The sequence below is a fragment of the Aythya fuligula genome, chromosome 3, assembly GCF_009819795.1.
Source record: "Aythya fuligula isolate bAytFul2 chromosome 3, bAytFul2.pri, whole genome shotgun sequence".
In the NCBI taxonomy this organism is placed as follows: domain Eukaryota; kingdom Metazoa; phylum Chordata; class Aves; order Anseriformes; family Anatidae; genus Aythya; species Aythya fuligula.
Window position 1 is genome coordinate 24,871,991 of NC_045561.1, and position 20,305 is coordinate 24,892,295.

At 39.1% G+C, this 20,305-nt stretch overlaps 1 protein-coding gene across 2 annotated transcripts in view; it reads right to left on the reverse strand.

Annotated features, from left to right (window-relative positions):
• NID1 (nidogen 1) overlaps positions 1-20,305 on the reverse strand; it is a 42,700-nt gene that overhangs the window by 13,109 nt on the left and 9,286 nt on the right. Inside the window, exons 6-14 of one of the 2 annotated variants that reach the window (XM_032184254.1) lie at positions 19,776-20,027; positions 18,437-18,637; positions 16,604-16,849; positions 15,570-15,713; positions 14,090-14,218; positions 10,722-10,865; positions 9,861-9,983; positions 2,330-2,554; positions 1,544-1,716 (exon numbers count right to left, since the gene is read on the reverse strand). In XM_032184254.1, the coding sequence (XP_032040145.1) occupies positions 1,544-1,716; positions 2,330-2,554; positions 9,861-9,983; positions 10,722-10,865; positions 14,090-14,218; positions 15,570-15,713; positions 16,604-16,849; positions 18,437-18,637; positions 19,776-20,027 (1,637 nt within the window). The remainder of the gene's footprint in view (positions 1-1,543; positions 1,717-2,329; positions 2,555-9,860; positions 9,984-10,721; positions 10,866-14,089; positions 14,219-15,569; positions 15,714-16,603; positions 16,850-18,436; positions 18,638-19,775; positions 20,028-20,305) is intronic. The other variant, XM_032184255.1, reaches the window with a different exon arrangement.

Below are 20,305 nucleotides of genomic sequence, written 5' to 3' on the forward strand. Positions count from 1 at the left end.
ACTGCTGTTCTGTATATTCATTAATCCATGCACAATGGCTCCATTTTAGCATTTACTTACAAAGCATTAATTGGTATAAAGTTATAGCAAAGTGAGTTCTTAAAATAAAAAATAGTTGAATGAAAAACTCTATAAATCAATCACTCTGTTGGAATAAATATGCTCAGGGACAAGGAAGCAATTTTCTGGGCAGGAAAAGGTAGGGCTGAAGTTTGAGTTCAGAGTGGAAACTCTTCTCCAAACAAATGAATGGCATTTTCTGGATAAAACACTAATTTTGTATGGATTTCTGAGTTGATTTCTTTTTTATTAAAGAAGACTTAAGACTCTCATTCATTGGATAGAAAACAAAAAGGATCAGCAACTTCTTACAAAGATGGTCCAAAAACATGCATTAGAACAGAGATGGACATATTTTTGAGCCTACAATATTACTGTAGGGTACTAAATAGTCTAAATGTCTCCACACTGTCACTTCCCAAATACTGAGATAGCACAAAACAAAGACAATACCGCATGCAGAAATCGAGTGTTTAATTGAAGTTTTAATGAATAGTTACATCTTGTCTTTTGGAAGCTCTTTCCTGATGATGGTTCTAATTACACCATTTAAGCCAGACCAAGTAAGTAACAAGACTAGCTGACAAGGATTCAGAATTGTTTCTCTATATCAGCTTAACTATCCACAGTATTTTCTTTAAAGCATTGCTGCAACAGTGCTGTGGACAAGTGACAAAAGCTTGATTTTGCCGTTACATCACAGCAGAGTTTGTGGTACTGTGTACTTAACTGAATCTGGGTAATTTAGTCAGTATCTCATCTATCAGGCCAGCATGCTACCTGGTGTTGTTATCATTTATAAATACACTAATACTAGAATGAAAATAGAAATCCCAGGCTTCAGGCAAAATAAATTAATGTGATGAAATTGGAAGCGGAAAGAGTTTGTGCATGTCACAGGTGATGGAAAAGATACATTCTCAACATCAGGGATTCATTTTCAAGGAAAAATGATTCTCAAGACAGTAGTAAGAATTGTGGGAAAAGGATTTACCACCCACTGGGGCTGCACATGGAAAAGGAAACAAGAAAAAAAATTATGTATCTGTAGCCAAGAATGCTGAGAACATGAAGAGATTAAGACTTATGACAAAATTTTGAGGGAGTAAGAGGAAAACTCCATATACTGCTTTTGTAGATCTGCATTTTTATACCACAGCCAGAAATGAATAGAAAGCCAATGAAAGTGTAAGGGTAGGAGTGTTTATATCATGAGCTGTTGGAAACATATAAGATCACAAATATTACATTTTTATCTTATGATCTATTCTTTAAAGGCAAATATTTTTTTCTATAGCTCATTTTTTCTGAGTAGTCAGGTCATGGATTTTCAGTGGCAAAGTGAGACAATACTGTAATTCTAATGAAGAATAAAAACTGAATTTGGAACTTCAATTATCAAATGACATAAAAGACAAACAATCCCTTTGATCTTTGCTGCAGCTCTTCCAAGAAACGTGGAATTTTATAGTAGGATACTTACTGGAATATGCAAGAGTGCTTTTGCACCATTTTTCTTCATGTTGTTTCCCTCTAGTGGAACATGCTCAATTTTCCCACTTTGGGCGAAGAGCAAGTGTGTTCCTGGAGGCAGAGGTATCGTGTCTGGTCGAACAGAGGGCCCAATAACAATAGGGGGAGCAGCTGTGCTCAGACCTTGTTGATAGAGAAAGAAGCAGATGGGAAAAAATGAGCTTGTACAGCATAACAAGGCCTCTTGTTATTTTCAGATACAATTACAGCCAGGCTTCTTAGAAGGAAACAGCCCTATAAGTAGACACTAATAACTATAATCAGATGCAGAGAGCTTCTCATTTTTTTCCTTTGGCTGACAGAGAAGGAGCAATTGACATAAAAGGTCATTTCATGTTCAACTCTGTAATTGCTTGTTCCATCAAATGTTCAAAATCTTATTTTGCAGTTGAAGTGAGGAAGATGTAAGAAAGAACATCTTTCATTTCCTGAAACAACAGCCAGTTACCACACACCCAGAGCTGCCACAGCTCCCTGAGGGTAGAAACTATAGAGAGGCCTCTCACAGTTTCAAGGCACAAAAAAAAAGTCAGAAAACCATCTTCTTAATCAGAGGCTCACCACAGTTGTCCAGATGCCCTGGCTGAAGGAAAAGCATATGCTGGAGTTGTCAAAGGGCTGGGACAACAGAAGTCTGCAATGCTCCAAGTCAGTGCTATATCTCAGGGGCCCCATATTTGGAGACTGTGCACTTCAACAGAGAGAGACACAAAAGACAAGTGCTTCAGCCACTTACATGGTGGTTGAACTCCTGGGCCACTCCTGGTGCCATCAATCTCATTTCCATCCCTGTCCACACACCAGCAATATCCAGTGCTGGAATGGCACTGAGTGGGCAGGTAATTGCCATGCTCATCACACTGAGGAACAAACTGAGCCACTCTCATCTCTCGTTGGAAGTAGGCGCCTCCGCTTGCAAGAGCTGCTTCTTGCTCATGCTGACATCTGGTCTTTTCCACTCCTGTGGAGAGAAAACAGACTGGTGAATATTTCTGTTTTAACTAATAACTCTGTTCCACTAACAGTTACTATGCATTGACGGCTTATAACATGAGTATTCTCACCACTGGAGGAACATTATTACAAACTTTAAAGGCATATACCTTCAGTGCACCTTCAGAGAGTCTGTCCTATGTAAATTTAACACATTTGCCTTAACTTCACATCATTTCAAATATCTTTCACTGTGTAATTTAAAACAGAACAAGGAGCTCCCCTGCAGCTTCCTACATTGAAAGGTCACAGACAATGTTCTCCAGCTTCTGTTTTTTTCCTAGCAGCGCATTAGCAAGAACATTGTGTTCGACTTGGGGCCCCCCAAAGTCTACTTGTTTGGCAAACACCCGTGGGCCTTAAAATGTGAGCAATTAGCCAGACCATACAGTGGGTAAAGTTTTTTTTTTTTGGTAATGCTAAAAGTTGAGTTTCCCCTCAGAGGCACCAAAGAAAATTAGGACACAAGGCAGATGCTGAGTTCTCTATGGAGCCTAGGAAGCAAGTCAACTCTTTGCTCTGATGCATAATAGGTTTTTAAAGCTGAGGCATCGCGTTTGAGCCCTCATTTGATATTTTAGACCTAAGTGAGGAACTGCAGGAACAGTTTGCCCAGTGCCTGGTAAAGCACGGAAGTGAGGCTATACTGAAAACAGGAATACTATGCATACATACATACATGCATACAGATAAACGTGATATGCAGTGGCCACACCAAACGCTTGTGTATTGCTACAGAGGTTACAGAAGACTACTAACTTTCCAGTTTATCAGGAGATAAAGGGATACATTTCTTTTGTTTTCAAGTTTACTAAGCAGTCTGTACTGAAAAATACATCTCCTTGGTATTATCTGTCATGCAATAGGGAATGTCATCTAGATCAACATATCCTTTCAAATATGAAACAGCATAGTGAAATTAAGAGAACGCCATAAAAATAACATTTTTCCTTCTCTGCACAATGAAATCTGGGTCACTTTTACCTTACACTTGAGACTCATAAAGGAGTCCTGCACAATGGGAAAGACTTGTAATTCTGGGGAGTATCTTCCTGCTGTCAGTGATTTCTACAGACAGCTAGAAATACTTACCACAGTCTGTCTGATGAAGAGGTTGAATATTACACTCTCGTTTTTACATTGCCTGGTGGACAGCCAAGACCTAGCACAGCTGACCTAGAATCTAATCTCATGTGCCTACCGACTATCATGGTGTAACAGTCACACAAATATCAAAAAATAAAGGGGGGGAATATTTTTTAAATTATTATAACCAGTTATGCAAGCAAAAGCTTTGGAGGAGTTTCATGCACCTGGACACAATTAAAGCAATACAAATGTCTGGAGAACAGCTCAGTCCAAGCAAATAAAATATTTGGCCTCAGCTTTAGTGTGGGTGGTGAAGGGCCTTGAGTCAACCTACAAAATCAAACACTGAAAGAAAAACTCCATTATCTCAAATGTTGTTTATAGAACTCAAAATACCATGCAGGTAAAAGAAATGTTGATTCCAGTATGATACTTTTGTCACAACATTATTATTATTATTATTATTATTAATCTAATTACATGCACCATTTCTGAGAGAAAGCAGGGGGAATACAGGGTATTGGTAAACTGACCCTCCCTGCTTCTGTTCTGCAACTCATTCGTGCCATCCTTTGAGACACTAGGAGTTCCTCCTTAGTGGGATACAAAAGCTAATGTAGAAGCTGGTCAGTTTTCCTTCCTGTCCCAAACTCCCAGAATTAGAGAAACTCAAACAGATTATTATTTTTTAAAAATTACCAGACTAGATTAACTTTATGAAAAGGAGCTAACAAATATAAACTATACAAAGGACCATATGTGCTCCCAGCTTGGACCCAACTGTTACACACAAAATATACTGAAGTTATTGGGAACATGAAATACCAATGCCTGCTCAAATTTCAAAACAATGCTCACATTTCAATCTACAGACTTTATGCAGGAAAATACTGATGGAAGCTTTGAAGCGTGTTCATATTGGAATGATCAAAACCAATCTCACAAATGCCTTGGTTATGCAATTAGGTCCACCAAAGAAAAGAGATTAGTCAACCAAATTAGTTTCCAAAATCAGAACCCTGTTTCTAGAAGGCAGAGTATATGATTTATTCTTTCTAAAAATCCAGACGTGCCAGCTGGTTGGAATAATCTACTCATAATGCTTACTCAGTCATACATTTCATTCAGAGTGCTTAAAAAACAGAAGATGGCTTAATTTTGCAAGCTTTAAGTTGTGTTAATTAACTGTCTGAAATGAGGCTAGCTATATTGCAGTCTGAAAGATGAGAGTCACAGAGTAAATAATGCTTTGTCAACCTAACAACACAAGTCAGACAAAACATACAGCAAGAATTGGCACATATTTTGGTCATACAAGGGGTACTTTGTAAGCCAGCTTTCAGACACAGACAGGGCTAGTAAGTTTCCTTTCCTTCAGTGCACCAGCCTCCATGAGAAGGTTCCTTAGAGCTCCTCCTTTAATATCCATACAGTAATATTTCATCTAGTCAAGACTCTTCAGTGGTCCAGAACAACTAACACTAGAAGAGTTCTCTGGTCTCTTGACTCTTACAGGAGGAAGATCTCCTTTAACTTCACTAAGAACTAAGATCAAATAATGCTTAACTGCTGTAAACTGTGCCATTACGTCTACTACCACACCTGTTTGTAGCAGCTGGAAAATGAAGCATGCCTATTTCAAGGTTCTGTGACCTCCTCACTAGGTCAACTGAACTCAGTAAAATCAACAAGTGGGTTCACAGTCAAATGGAAAGTTACTCTTCTTGGGAGACACTGCGTACATCATCCTCTAAAGATAGAGAGGCTTGTCTTGGAAAAATGACAACCCATGAAAGCTGACAGTAGATAAGCAACTCAGCATGAACACTGAGCTAAGTCCTGTTGGGGTTGTGATGGGGTATATAAATAAGAATTCAGCATATACACAGGGAACACCATGCAGGTATAGAGAAGCAAAGTTATTACTCTACGTGGGATTAATAAAATGATTCAAGGAATAGTGGGTCCAACTCTGGTACCCAGAGTTGGAATGGATAGTGAAAAATTGAAGCAGTGCACAGAAGGGAGCTCTGAGGAGAGAAGCTGTAGTGCAGAACAGAGAAGAAAGGCTGCTGAAGAAGTGATGCTCCATGGACCACAAAAAGTCACACTAGATACATGAAAGGGTGCACATCCTGAATTCAAGCTAAATGAATACCCTTTCTCAGGAAAATAAAACTACAATTTAATGTTTTCAGCATTTTTTTCCAGTTGTTTTTATCAACTGCCACTAGCAACACATAATTTAAAAGTCACTGAAGAATATCATGGAACTAGAAAAAATGAACTGGAAATAGCACAGATACTGAAAGTGGACCATATGAAAAACATGCGACTACACTTTCCCAACATAAGCCAAAAAAATAAAAAGGCATATGCAAACATTCAAAGTCTCTTTTGGTTATGAAGGAAAGATCTCGTAGAAGCACTGCAGAAGATAACTTATAGACTTTTTCAAAAAAAGATGGAGGCTGAGAAAATAGGATGAGAAACAGGGACATATGGGTCTTCTTCCCTTCCACTCTGTAGGGAGGGGTTGGCAGGGAGTCCGGTATGCTATATTAAATTCAATTAGCATTCAGAAATTTTTCAAGATCTGATATAACTACTCATACAGGTTTTCACTCATAAGCTAAAGGCAGAAAAGTGATTTAAAACTGTGACCAGTGTGCAACCAAAGAGTACTTGTTTATTTCTCATGCGGATCACTTTATTCCCCACGTATCACAAAGAGTTATGCTGGCACTATTAACTGCTGTTCTCAGACATTGCCAGAAAAGGAAGAGGAAAAACAAAACACACTTCCCTTTGTCCATTCACTTTGCATTGCAATCCTTCACTTCCAGTGCTGCCCTGTAAGTGCATTTCTCGTGTGAAACAGATGGTGTGCAGCGGACCACTGAATGTCTCTTAATGGTCAGACCCCCAGTCCAATAATCTAGACTTGTGTCTGTTTAGTAAACAGTGTCTGGGGTCTGCAGGGGTAAAAACACTCAGACATCTGGTTTTTGAAATGGAAAAATGAAGCGTGAGGAAATAATGAAGTGCAGACATTCTTAATAGCTGTGAGCAGCGGGGCATTCCAGCATCATTAACTCTTTCATTAACCTGCTGGTTTACTCCTACCACATCCACTCACATGCAACTCAAATCCATTTTACTTGTTAAGCCTGCTTGCTACAAGAGGTGCTGTTCTCAGTGGTAAGGTTCCACGTAATAATAAAGACACCATAAAAGCAAACAATTGTACACGTTGTTCAGAAAAGGACAGGAAAAAGAACCGTATTTGGATGAATGAAACTTTCCATGCTGTTAATCACCAGGAAAGACTTCAGTGACTTGACTGAGGCTAATAAGATCAAAACCCTAGTGGGTAAAAAGGGAAGGAAAGCTCTCTAATAACATCTGAATACAATGGATTCTCTTCCGCAATCTCCATCCTGAAGCAACTTACTTTACAAATTGGGTACTAAAGTAAACTAAGCTGTTTTTTGCTAGGCTTCAGAAAGTATTTTGGTTCTAACTACTGGCAGTGATTAGCATTTGGATATACCCATTTTAAAAGCACTAAAGTTTTAGCAATAAATGACATCCCAAGGGCAGCTATTGTTCTATTAACTTTCAAAGAAGGGAGGAGTAGCTAACTTTGTTACAAACACTGCCATTGCTACAGGCCAGCAAGGCAACACAGATGCTCCGTCCCTTAGTCAGGGTTCAGCAAAAATGAGACTTATCTATAAAATTGGGGGGAGGGTGGTTTTTTTGTTTTGTTTTGCTTGGTTTTGTTTGTTTTGGTTGGTTGTGGGTTTTTTTTGTTGGTTTTTTTTTTGTTTGTTTTTTGTTTTTTACTCCTGCTCAGAGAATTTCATGAACAGAACTAATTGATCCAAGTGTTTCTAAAGCACATCTTCTACTGGTAGTACAAAACCACATTAAAAAATAAAAACAATATTAACCAATTAACAAAACCTGGCCGATCCCCACCCACTAGAACAGTAGACACAACTATACTCTCCAAAACATTTTTTTTTGTTATCATTAAATCCAGGACTTTGAGACATCCCCATTCAAGCTACATTTGTGTTGAGTATGGGAAAAAAATCAAGAAGCATCCAGGATAAAGAGTAATAACAACAAGTTACTACAAAAATACTAGACTCTAATTAGCAGTTTAGTAGACACACTGTGAAAAGGTGTTTTTCCCGAAACAAATAAACAAAAAACCAACAATACAAGTATGCTATCATGTACACTCAGAAAAAATTAAATATGCCCTGGTAGTAGAGCTAAATGGTTGAATTCAAGTAACAGCCTACCGAATCACAGAATGGTTTGGGTTGGAAGGGACATTAAAGATCATCTAATTCCATCCCCCCTGCCAGGGGCAGGGACACCTCCCACCAGATGAAGTTGCCCAAAGCCCCATGCAGCCTGGCCTTGAGTACTTCAAGGGATGGGGCATCCACAGCTTCTCTGGGCAGCTTGTTCAAGGGCATCACCACCCAAAAATACTGGCCTCAGCTACAAAGGGGAATGTGCCAGACATGAACACAGTATTTCTGCCTCTGCAATTGTTCTTGAAGAACTGGAAGCTCCAAGGTTTGAATTTGCTTCAAGCTACTCACATCAAGTTTCTCCTCTAGAAGTAAAAATCCTGTTTTTTTTTTTATCAGCAAGTTCGTTGCTAAATGTTTTAACATAGGTCAGAAACAGAGTAGTTCTACGTTCATCTAGCACTAGAACAAAAATATGTATGGGCATTCATGCATCAAAAGTACGTTGAAAATAATATTGAAAAGCTCATGTACAGTTGCAAAAGCTTGAGGTTCAGAATTAAACTGTGCAAAACCTCCTACAATTTACCTATGACAGGCAAGTCTACAAACATCGGATAGTTTGACATAACACATTCTGTTGAGTGCACGATAAAGCCATGCAAATATGATCTAAAACCAGGAATCACCTTGTGATTTTTTTTGTCTCTCCTATATAAGTTACCCTTTGCCTTTTTGTTTAAAGGCATTAGTATCATACCATGCAGAAGTGTCAGAACTTCAAATTAGGGAAGACAGTAGCAAAAGGAAAATAAGTTTCAGCAACACATCAGATAGTGATACTGTGTCATGCAGACAAGCACTTTTAAGGCAGCACATCAATCATTTAAAAAAAAAAAAAAAAAAAACTTTGAATCAAATACTTTGGACATCATTAAGACACAGTACAGAAGCTGATTTATAAAGACAGATTCTCCTTCCTCAGTCATACTGTTTTTTGTATTTTTTTTTTTTCCCCCCTTTGGCTACGTGCCATTTTTACTCTTGGCTGCACATTTTGAGTTTCAGTCTATGCAGAGGTGCAGGGTGGTCTTTATCCCAACACCAACAATCTCAAAAGCAGGGAAGTGGGTTCAAGTGTACTCAGATGGTAGGCTTTATGTATTTCCTGGATGAAAGCACTCAACATTGTGCAAAAAATGAGTACTGTCACTGATCTTTGTCATGCTTTTGAATTAAAGCAACTCTCACAATGCTACATTGTGCTTTACAGTTCCTTACTAAATACATACATTCTAGCATGCCTACAAGATCAGGAGTTATGTACTTCAAGACCCAAACCACAATGCAAGAACAGAAGTGTGGAAGGATAAAGAACCTTCTGCTAAATACAGAACTGGCTAAGTACAGAAACATTTAAGAGCTCGAAACTGGAGTTAGTCTTTCTGGACTCTCACTGGCTATACTCTGAATGTAGGCATCTAGATCTCAGTGAATTGCAGATACGTTCATCTCATCCTTCACTTTTCTCCTGTAATGCTGCAAAGAATTTACACTACCAACAGCTCCATGTTTTATGATAGATGACTGTGTATGCAAAACAAAGTCAATCTGTTGTCAAACCATCACATAAGGCAACTTCTAAAGATAGCACCAGCTTTGGGCTGAGAATTGCTTGAGGTAGACAAACAAAACCTGAAACAGGATGCTGAGCAAGAAAAGTGATAATAGTCAAGATACAGACTTCAGCACAAACTTGATGCAATTCAGAACCTGAGAGACTTGAGAAACTTGAGAAAGAACAAAGTCCTCGGTGAGACAATTTGTTCTATAGAGAAGTCAAATGATCATATAACCTCCAATTTCCCAATTATATTCCCAGTCCAACTTTCAAGAACTGTAAAATTTTACCTCCTAATACACACTGGAAACCATCCCCACGATAACCTGCCTTACACTGGCAGCTGAAGGACCCAGGAGTGTTGTAGCAGAAAGCATCAGGATGACAGCGGCCCTGTTGACATTCGTCTGTATCTGTAACATAAAATATCAGTCTTAGATAAACACACCTCATGATGAAAGGTAGCTTACAAGTCAGAGTGAGGAATTAAAGTGCAAATCTGGCTTATTAGTTTCAGGCTTCTATTTTAGGACATACAACTAGAATTACAGACCTTTGGAAGAATACAGAAATGCAAAGAGGAAAAAAGCATGCATATATTTTAGATTCTGCCTTCCGGGAAATCCCTCTACCATGCTACTCTGATGGGGAATTGGCACTGTTAATTCACACAGTATTAAATATGTTTCTTTCTCCATGTTTCTCAAGGAAAAGACTAAAAAACATAGCAAAAGAGGTAGGATTTGGCCAGCAAGGTTTCCAATGTTTTTAGGTAAGGCTGCTCTCCCACTACACTCCAATTGACATGAAGCATGGAATAACATTTTCGCAGACTGAGTTCTCAGCACTATGTGATTCCCTCTTAGTAACATAAACCAATACAGTTCAAACAACTCCAGCAGATGAGGATCTCATCTCCTAACTGCAGCTGCCGCAAAAATTGCAGCTACCTCATCTCAGACTACCCGCAGTACAAATATTGAAGAGTGAATTCAAAAGTGCAGGGAGAAAAGAAGATCTTTTGGTGCTTGCCTGCAGGACTCAAGCTACAAACTTTCCTATTGTAAATCAGAAGTAACTATAGGAGATTGCAGTGACCAGCCAAGTTGTGCAATGAAGTGCAAGAAAACACAACAAATGGTGCTACCCACCCTCACAGGCACGCCCGTCTCCAGAGAAGCCAGGGAGGCACGTGCAGATGTAGGCAGAGCCACCTGTGTACACACACTGAGCACGCTGAGGAATGTCGCAACCATGCGTGCCTGTCTGACAGTGGTTTACGGCATATTCAACAGCTGCAGGTTAGACGTACAAGAGAGTGAAAGTTTGAATTTTCCTCCACAAGGCTGAAGCTTGTAATACATTTGTAGAGAGAGAAGAACAGCTGTGAAAGCACAGAGAATAGAAAGGAGACAAGGAAACTGAGTTTTGCTTTGGGGGCAGTTGTTGTTTTCCCCCCCCCAAGACCTTCCCTTTCGCTGATGTTAAACCTTATTAATGTTTCATAAGTGACATAGTGTCTTCTAGCACCTCATAAATGCTTGTTAATGGGGAGCAGGGGAGAAAGGCTACCACAGCCATAGATCCTAAAATCCATGCCAGTTTTGTTTATAAACAGGAGTCCTCGCTGAAGAAATGTAAGGAATCTCACAAAGGCACCTCACATGTTAGCTGAGTAGCCAGTTCACTGCGCTGGGAATTATTAGATATCCTGCAACACTAACCTAGCATTGACCCAGGGCTGTCATCACTTGGCTACGGATAGGAGCCGTGACTCATTTAATAAGAGATAAACACATTTGTCAACTATTAGAGAGATTTTGACCAACTGGGGCAGCTGGGGCCAGTCCTGCAGCTTTCCACAGCTTTCTCAACGTTGGCAGCCGTGACTGTGAAGGCACTATAACACTTATCGAAATATACTCCAGGTAAGGCAGAGTTTCAGCAGCTCTCTTATGTCTAAGAAGAGGAAAAGAAACCATGACATTTAAAAAAAATAAAGAGGCAAAATACTACAAAAATGTTGTATACATTTATATATGTGAAGTACACAAGTTTGCAGCGTGCACATCTAGGAACAGACTTCCAGCTGCTGTAACAGAGTTCACCAAGGCTTTCTTTATGCAATTCTTCCTAGGAACTTACAGGGGACCAACACCACACTCCACAGTGCTCCTTTCATCACAGAACACATATGGAAACTACCACAGTACTGGCAGGGGAAAAAAAAATTAAAAAAAATATATGCCATCATAGCCAGATCTGAAAACAGGCATTTTCTTCATTTCTCTGGAGGAGATGACACCATTGTTAGAATAATTTCTATCTGTTCTACTTGATGAAGTAATTTCTTTAGAATTAAGCATTTTAAATGCTTAAGTTTTAGAGCTAGAATTTCTAGGGAGTCCCTAAGTCCTCCTATTCCTCGGTGGGAAAATAGGACAGGATTCACATACAACTCTCCTTAAGCTTTTCAGTGAGTCACACAGCTGGTATGAAAAAGCTGCTATTCCAGAAAAGCCGAGGCAGAGTGGGTAGCCCAGAGCAAGCCACACAGCTACAAAGAGGGTAGCTGTTGCCTTTTCTGAGGTTCAGGTTGTCCACAGGCTGTAAACCCATAGACAGGGGAACAAGATTACCATGGCATTTATTTTCACTCTGTTGGGAAACAACAGATCATCCTCCCCCCCTCGATCTTATGGGTGCAAAGTTTTTCAATTGAAGGAAGGGATCACACTGAAGTCCTTCAAGCTGGGTAAGGAGCCACTTGGCACTTGTTACAAGCGTGACACATCAGCTTCATGGAAAAGTGGTAGAGTGAAATCAGCAAGGCCATGGCTGGAGGAAAGAACATTCAATTTCAGGTTAAGGTGCCTATAGGGTATCAGTGATTATAATGGAAAGAATATAAAGCTGCACTTCTATATCTGACCCCATCCCCTCCTGTGTTGTGGAAAGTTACTTTTTTCCACCTGTTCTGCAGGAAAAGAATAGGCTCCATGTACACTGAGTGGACTGGAATGGTAATTCCCACTGGACAAATAAATAGGGCTTGTGACTGGCTGGATGGCTGCACTCAGAGTTATGGTCAACAGCTCCATGTGCAAGTGGAGATCAGTAATGAGCAGTGTTGTTCCTCAGGGGATTGGTTTGGGGACTTGCATTGTTTAGTTTCTCTGTCAACGACATGGTCAGTGGGACAGTGCACCCTCACCAAGTTTGCCAATGACACCAAGCTGTGTGGTGCAGTCAGCATGCTGGAGGGAAGGGACCTGGACAGGCTTGAGAGTGTGCCTGTGAGAACCTCATAAAGTTCAACACAGCCAAGCACAAGGTCCTGCATCTGGACCCAGGCAATCCCAAACACAAATACAGGCTTGGCAGAGAACGGATTGAGACCAGCCCTGACAAGAAGGACCTGGGGGTGTTGGTTGATGAGAACCTTGACATGAGCCAGCAATGTGTGCTTGCAGCCCTGAAAGCCAACCGTATCCTGGGCTGCATCAAAAGTAGCATGGCCAGCAGGTCAAGGAAAGTGATTCTCCCCCTCTGCTCTGCTCTCGAGACCCCATATGGAGCCCTGCATTCAGCTCTGGGGCCCCCAGCACAAGGAGGACATGGAAGCATTAGAACAAATCCAGAGGAGACCAAGAAGATCAAAGGGCTGGAGCAGCTGAAACAATAAGGATAGGCTGAGGGAGTTGGGGTTTTTCAGCCTGGAGAAGAGAAGGCTCTGGAGAGACCTTACAGCGGCCTTCCAGTACCTAAAGAGGACCTGCAGGAAAACTGGGGAGGAACTCTGTTAGGGAATGTAGTGACAGGACAAGGGGTAATGGTTTTAAACTAAAAAAGGATAGATTTAGGTTAGATAATAAGAAATTATCTCCTATGAGGGTCATGAGGCACTGGAACAAGTTGCCTAGAGAAGTTTGGATCAGCACAACCAATGATAAGAGAACATGTAGTTTTTCTTTAAGATGCAATGGTTTGTCCCTTGATATCAGGTATGGAGACCAAAAAAAGACAGAAAATATTATTGACCATTAGCTTTAACAAAGAAACAAAACTTCAAATCCAAAAAAGCAAAAGGTGCAAGACAATAGAAAATAATTTACAGCCATGGTGCAGAAAAAGCAGTACCTCGTGTTGAGAGTGAGACACTGAAATAAAGACAAATTAGTAACTGCTCACTTCAATTTGTTCTTTTACAAATTGGAATTTTAGTTCTATGTAAAATCTACAACTAAGTCACAGTACAAAAAAGACAGAAGCATTCCATAAATTTTCCATTTGGAAACATTTTGATTGGGGAATTTTTATGAGATGGAAAGAAAATACTTCAGGCACCTTCTTCAGTTACCTAATGGATTGTAGTTACTAACTGCAGAACAAACCCCTAAATTCAATCCATGTTAGAAGCCAACATGTATCCTACAAGGTGCATTCTGTTTCTGTGAGACAAATCACAGCCTGAAAACCAGTGTTTTAAATCAGTGTTTTTAAGAAATTTGAAACTCACCAACACAAGTCTGCCCATCTGCTGCAAACTGGTATCCGTCTACACACTCACATCGGTACGTTCCTGGCTGGTTATTGCAAACTGCATTGCTGCCACACAGAGCTGGTTGCTCTGAACATTCATCAACATCTAGAATATTGTAAGGATTCACATTATTACAAATATGCATTTAATACTGATACCAAAAGAGATTCTATAGTGGAGTAGTAAGAGGAAGGCCAGAAGATCAGAAACACTGTGAAATAAAACACAGGCTACAAGGTGACCAGTAGCAGTGATAACTACTTGGCGAGCAGAACTTTAGGAAAGACTCCTGTAGTTATCCATATGTTGAAACCTAACTCATTAAAAAGAGCTTGCAGGTTATTCTTAAAGACAGAAAATGGCAAATAAAAAATTGATGTGCACTATTAAGTTAAAATATGGAGTAAACTAAAACTGGGGATATAACCTTTACATTTGATCTAAAATATGTGGTTTTGACCTTATATACAGTAACTGGTTTATATGCCAGAAGCTTTCAATTAACTCCAAAAGCTCCCTGTTTACTTATATTAATATACATACACGTAAAAGAGGTAGAGATCACAAGTTCAGAAGCTAAAGTGACCTAAGATTTTATTGAACTGCACAGCCTAAGTCACCAACTGGAGTTTAGTTCAACTTAAGAGCATGTCTGAAAAAAATCAATTTTTTTAAAGTAAGCAGGAGGCCTCTCTGAAGTTTCTACTATGACCTGGGGCATGCAAAATAGATTGAAATATGGAAAAGGAAACTTCACACTGCAAAGCAATGTAACTGTCAACCTAACAACATGTTTCATTGACAAGAAGATAATCAAGTAAAGACATGGAGCTTTCAACTTTTTCAGCAGCTCTTACAAAGCATCTCAAAAACCCATCAAATGTTACAAAGAGATCTTAGGCAGCAGAAACGCTACACACAGTAGCGAGAGAAAATCTTCGCTAAAGAGAAAGACAAAGATAATGCATCTTCAAGCATTTCAGCCCTGAATCCTAAAGACTTGGACAGAAGGAATTTTCAAAGCATATCTTAAAAAAGATTATTTCAATGGGCTCCATGCACCTGTGCTCTGTATGCATGTTACACATGCAATTCCTCATTGCCCTCAAGAACTTCTAACTTAGCTGACTTATTTTAACCAGACTTTGTAGAACAGTACATTTCTCACAGCTAAGTTCCCACAAGTTTTATGAAAAGAGTAACTACATAAGATGCTTTGTAAGCTAACAAAACATACCCAGGTTTGATTCTCCAAAACAGTCAATAAATGTATCATTTAATTACACAAACTTAATTAATCAGATAGATCAGTTACCCCAGCATCCCTCTAACCAATTGCTCCCCAAACCAGCCTCTTAGTTCAGTTCATTCTAACCCCTTAAACCAAGGGTCTATAAGTTCCAAGCTAACCAAATTCTATGTTAGCTGTCATTTTGAAATTAAAATATTCTGTTACCATAACAAACGTTTCCATCTCCACGGAAGCCAATTGAACATTCACAGAAGAAACGATTTCCAGTTCCTGGACGACATATTGCATTGGTGTCACAATTATGGGTACCCGTGTAGCAGGGATTCCGGTTAATATCAGCAGAACCATCTGACAAGAAAGATCACATTCAGACATAAGAACACTACCCAAATAATAAGACTCACATAAGGCCCAGAAGGAGTTTGCTTTTAGCATACATTAAACAAGAAAAAAGCATGTTTTGCACTAAGAAGGAGACTTGCAGGAGATATGCAGGACATGAAATCTCAAACAACAGTAACACCTGTATTCCTTGTAACTTCTGCAAAGGACTGTTGAGTCTTTTTTTTTTTTAAATACTTCTTCCAGCCACTAGCCTAGACCCAAAGTGTGATTAACATATTGTTTTGTTCACTTAAGTTAGTAGAACTTTATTTTTGGAACAAACAAAAGTGAGCATACTCCTTTCTGTACTTATCTGACACGCATTTACAAATATCTCCTTTTTTTCTCCTGATATTAGCACATACACACTTGGACTGTTCTAGAAAGTACATTTCATAGGCTTTCTACCTACCTTACAACTAACGTGCCTTGTTTCAAGATAAACTACAGAAATTTTTTTTTTTAAATGGTAGATATTACTCCCCTCTTTTAACCTTTATTCTGACAATATAAAAAATCATTAAGAGAAGAACTACGCATTAGCTAAGGAAAAATGACATCCCATGTATCTAAGCAGCAATAGATTCAAGCTAGTATTTTGAGAGTATTTCAAGGAATTAGATGCACACTCCACTCAATTTCAAAACCAGATAATTACTTAAATAGCATTCCCCAAGTAAAAACATGAACTTTCAACAGTCCCATTTCTATTCTTAGTTGATGGGCCCAGATCTGGTGACTAACGCAAATAATTTAATTCATTAATGCCCAACTAATGCAGGCTAAAACAACGTAAAAGCATGCTTTTAATTACTCACAATAGAGGGGAAAAAAGATTTTTAATTCATACATACCACTGATTGGGCCAATGGAATTACTCATAGCGTATCGCAGAATTTGCTCATCTCTGTTATACAGGACAAATACACTGTCCACTGAGAGCTGCTGAGTAGCAGAAGTAGCATGTAAGGACTCATCATGAATGCATTCGTCAAAGGAGATGGTCTGTCGCCACTGATAGGCACCTGTGTATGTGGAAGCAACCCCATCCCTTTCTGGCTCTGTCACTGTGTACTCTCTGGTGGATGAGGAAGTGATCACTGCAGAATGGCAACAAGAACACTGATCAGAAATCACAAATGGTCTGCCCAAATAGCATCTGGACATATTCCCGTACTAAGGAATAGGTACTTGATGAGGTTTGTTCTGTTCTCAGTGCAGCATTCAGGGACAAGACATATAATTTGTCTTGACGTAATTAAAAATAGAATTTCATTTTGTGGGCTGCCAGGTAATGAAATGAAAAATTAACTCAGAAAACTCAAAAGTTTCTTTAGATGAACCTGCATAATGGATCTATAAGCCAAGAAGAAGAGCCTCATCACCAGCACCACACTACACCCACTTTAAGTTCATTGACATCCACTGGTCTTAGATTTTGACAGTCCTGAAGATGACATGTCTGAGAGCCCTTGTACACTCCACAGCAGTTTTCCATATTGTGAAAAATTCTGACCATTATTCTTCAAAGCAGATCTAGGCTTGCAGATCATCCCACCTACAGAAAGTTCCTTTGAATTCCACTAGTCTTCAAACAGACAGCACTATATCAATCCATTTACAACAGTTGGCAAAAGCTGGGTTTCTGCTGTTTAAATAATGGTCCATCAGATATGCCATAGGACAGCAGAAGGACAGCTATTTGGTTGCTGGTAAATTAAACCCAGCCTGAAAGATGCCTCCTCCCAGGCAAAGCAGCAATAGGGGCTCTGCACTGGATACCAATGCCAGGCACCAGCAGACACAGTGCAGCAATGATTTAACTACACCACTTTCAGCTATCTCTAGCAATCAAAGTGTGCAAGTACCATCGGAGCAAAGCGCTGTCTCTCTAATATCCAGATGCACTTGGGAAGCAGTATGTGGTAGCTAAAGCCCTTTACTGCTCTTTTGAGTCTGGGTTGTCTGGCTACCTCGCTTTGTTTTTGCTGGGTTGAGACATCCATAATAAAGAAAGGATTATCCCAATGTAAATGGTGAAATGAATGGATCTCTTACCAAATCTCAGAGTCTTACAGAAGGAAGTAAGAAGTACTGAAGAGACAATGGAGAAAACTGCTAAGGGAATTAAGAGCCTCCTAACTTCCTGATCAGTTGTTTAAATTCAGCTCAAATAATACTGACCAATGCTTGTTACTAGCAGAAGGCATGGTTATTGAAGTGTAGTTTAACCGATACATACTGGTAAATTACTGGTTTGCATGGTCTCATTAGACAAGAGCAAAGCCCATTTAATGACAACATTACTACAAATGTCTACTAATAGGTATACCAGTTTGGCTCCTACTGGAGAGCTGTGGACCCTACAAGAAGCTTTGCAATTGGTGTGACTGTCATTGGCAGTATAAAAATAAGAACAATTAAAAAAGGGAACATCAGTGCAAACAACAGTTCAAAGTTAAATTCATTTTTTTTCCCAATAAAAATATGAAAAATATTTTCATTGTCGCACTCAAAATCCACCTTCTTTTGGGACCCACTCCTAAGAGGTAAAAAGCAACTTTCTGTAAATAAAGGTCATAAGCACACCCTTTAAGAAGGCAATAAAATCATGTTTTCCAGATTGTCTTACTCTCCACAATGAGAAATGTGCACTTACATATCATTTCCTTCTTAGGAAAACTTACCAGAACTAGAAGTGTGATAGAGTTCAGTGTATGGTTCAATATGAACTGATGCACCAGAGGGGATCTCAGGTATTCTGCCCTCCATTTCTGTGCTGATAGTAAGGTGACCATGCTCATCAATTCCACTGAATTTCTGCTTTATAACCAGCTTCTCATTATTGCCAAGAAAAGTAACTTCTGTTTGCCGTGTAAACTCGCCACCTATAGAAACAGTATCAGTCAGGCTACTTTGCACTGGCTTCCAAAGGCTTCTATTTGCCATAACCTCTTGTACCAGATAATAAAAATAACTATTTTCTGCAAGCAAGCTTTTATGTGGCACAATTAATGTTTTGGGTCCCTACAGAAATAACTTCCAGAAGTATATTGATACCTGAAACTTTCACTTCTTAAACACAGAACATGCTAAACTGCAAGTAATCCCAATGAAGCATTAAAAACAAAACAAAAAAAAAACAACAAAAAAAAACAAAACAAAAAAAAAAAAAAACAGGAGAATGAAAATCAACCAAACAACCAAACACATGTTCAGACAAAGCTAAAAATATTCTGTCTTATCCTATCAGTTAAAGTAGTATATGAGTACTATGAGTACAGTAAAATGAGTATTTTAGAGAATATATCCATTAGGAACACAGTCAGTTAAAAATAAAATCCCACACATCTGTTTCTAAATCAAAACCAAGTAAAATGTATGTTGTAAATTATGGAACAAACTTCAAGTACACAATATCAAAAAAAAATAATCCCCAAATAATAAGTTAAGTTCATGGTGCAGGGCTGTAAAGGATAAAATTTAAAAAAGAAACACATGTTCTTCGAGAACAGATTGGACCTACAGCTTGAATTCATGTGCACAAACAAGTAGATAAGGCCTTGGACACTTATGAAAAGCTGTAATTGTGAGCTGGGGTTTCCTTCAAGTTAGCAAAACCATTTGCCTCTCATGTAGCATTTGCTTCCATTAAGAAATTTAGACCTTCACTAGGTCAGATTTTCATTGTGTTTTGCTTCATTGGCACAATCAAGCAACTAATATTGGACTTCACATACATGTAGGGGCAGGTGTTTTTTTTCCAGCAGCTTGTTACACTTTAGTGCCAAAAATGAGATACTTTTTAATAATCTTTCTTGTACAGGAACTGGCCAATCCATTCTTCTCCAAGAGACTTACATGCTTGTGCACAAGTTGTAAAATGAAATGGCCAATATCTAAACAAGACGTTTATAAAGCAACCAATTTTCAGCTCAGTATAAATAGATTTTCATCCTATATTGCTTCTAGATACACATTTCTTAACTCAAGACAGAGGAATAAATATTTTAAATTAAAAGTTACCAGTAACGCTGAATCCATTTTTATATCCTTGCTGTTCCACAGCAAACATCCATCCTATTATACCTCCAATAGAGGCAAGAGGCAATAAAGAATACCCCAAGGTCTCTGGGATAGTGCTGATAGCAGTGTAGGCACGTCCTTGGTTCATCACAACGTAGGAGTGAAGATCAGTGTTCTCAAACGTAACTGGCACGGGGTTGTTTCCTACAAAGATTCTTCCTTTGACTTTCCCATTGACTCTCTGAGGGGAACCTGGCAAATCAATGCAAGGCATCAGAACAAAATGACAGTTCTCAAATACTCTGCAAGGAATGAGTTCAGAGCATGTGCTATGTTCAAAGATACTAGCGTCAAAATGAATGGCAAACAAATGCTCACTGAATTCAAATGACAGGAAACTGCACAGAAGCAGTATGTCAGTTTGCTTACAAGTGCATTGTCACAATACAGATTACTAACCAGCCAAAATTGCCTAAAGAGATGCCCTTTACCCTCATTAACAGTTTTTCCTCCAAGGACAACTCCACAAA